Source organism: Carlito syrichta, unplaced genomic scaffold, assembly GCF_000164805.1.
Source record: "Carlito syrichta isolate Samal-C Ts95f unplaced genomic scaffold, Tarsius_syrichta-2.0.1 Scaffold316279, whole genome shotgun sequence".
NCBI lineage: Eukaryota > Metazoa > Chordata > Mammalia > Primates > Tarsiidae > Carlito > Carlito syrichta.
The window spans coordinates 72,140-73,073 of NW_007260375.1; the positions used below are offsets into that span (position 1 = coordinate 72,140).

The 934-nt window shown below is 67.0% G+C and overlaps 1 protein-coding gene across 1 annotated transcript in view; it reads left to right on the plus strand.

The window, feature by feature from the left end:
• Positions 1 to 649, plus strand: part of DHCR7 (7-dehydrocholesterol reductase) — a 13,480-nt gene extending 12,831 nt beyond the window's left edge. Inside the window, exon 7 of the mRNA XM_008074029.1 lies at positions 147 to 649. Within this exon, the coding sequence (XP_008072220.1) occupies positions 147 to 611 (465 nt within the window). The 3' untranslated portion in view covers positions 612 to 649. The remainder of the gene's footprint in view (positions 1 to 146) is intronic.
• Positions 650 to 934: the final 285 nt, after the last annotated feature.

Sequence of the window (934 nt, forward strand, 5' to 3'; positions counted from 1 at the left end):
CCCCCCCCCTCGCCCCTCCTTCCGGCCTCCTTGCAAGGGGCCTCACCCCTTCCTTCTGACCTCTCGGTGAGGCAGCATCACCCCTCCTTCCTGCCCCCGCACGAGGCAGCCTCACCCCTCCCGCCTGACCCCTCCTTCCCCCCCAGGGCCTGTACCTGGTCTACCACCCTGTGCAGCTGTCCACGCCCCACGCCGTGGGCATCCTGCTGCTGGGCCTGGCGGGCTACTATGTGTTCCGGGTGGCCAACCACCAGAAGGACCTTTTCCGCCGTACCGACGGCCGCTGCCTCATCTGGGGCCGCAAGCCCAAGGCCATCGAAGTCTCCTACACGTCCGCCGACGGCCAGCGGCACCACAGCAAGCTGCTGGCATCGGGCTTCTGGGGCGTGGCCCGCCACTTCAACTACACCGGCGACCTGCTGGGCAGCCTGGCCTACTGCCTGGCCTGCGGCGGCGGCCACCTGCTGCCCTATTTCTACATCGTCTACATGGCCGTCCTCCTCACCCACCGCTGCCTGCGTGATGAGCACCGCTGCGCCAGCAAGTATGGCCGGGACTGGGCGCGCTACACAGCCGCCGTGCCCTACCGCCTGATACCCGGCGTCTTCTGAGCGCCATCCCGGGAGCGAGCATGGCCGTCGGGGCTGCCGGGTGCTAGCGTCCTGGCCGGGACTCTGTGTCCTCATTTGTGACGTGAAAAGAGCCTGGCGCGGGGCGGCATCCAGGCGGCGATGGTGTTCTCTCTGTTCCCCTCTTCCGGGGGGAAAGGCCGAGAATTTACACCGGCTGCCCTCTCGCCAGAAGTGACTGACCTCTCTCTGGCACCCCAAGCACAGGGGGATGACTTGGTTCTCATTTTTGGAATTGGGGGGTCTCCCCCTGTCGCCCAGGCTGGAGGGCAGTGGCACGATCACAGCTCACTGCAGCCTCGTCC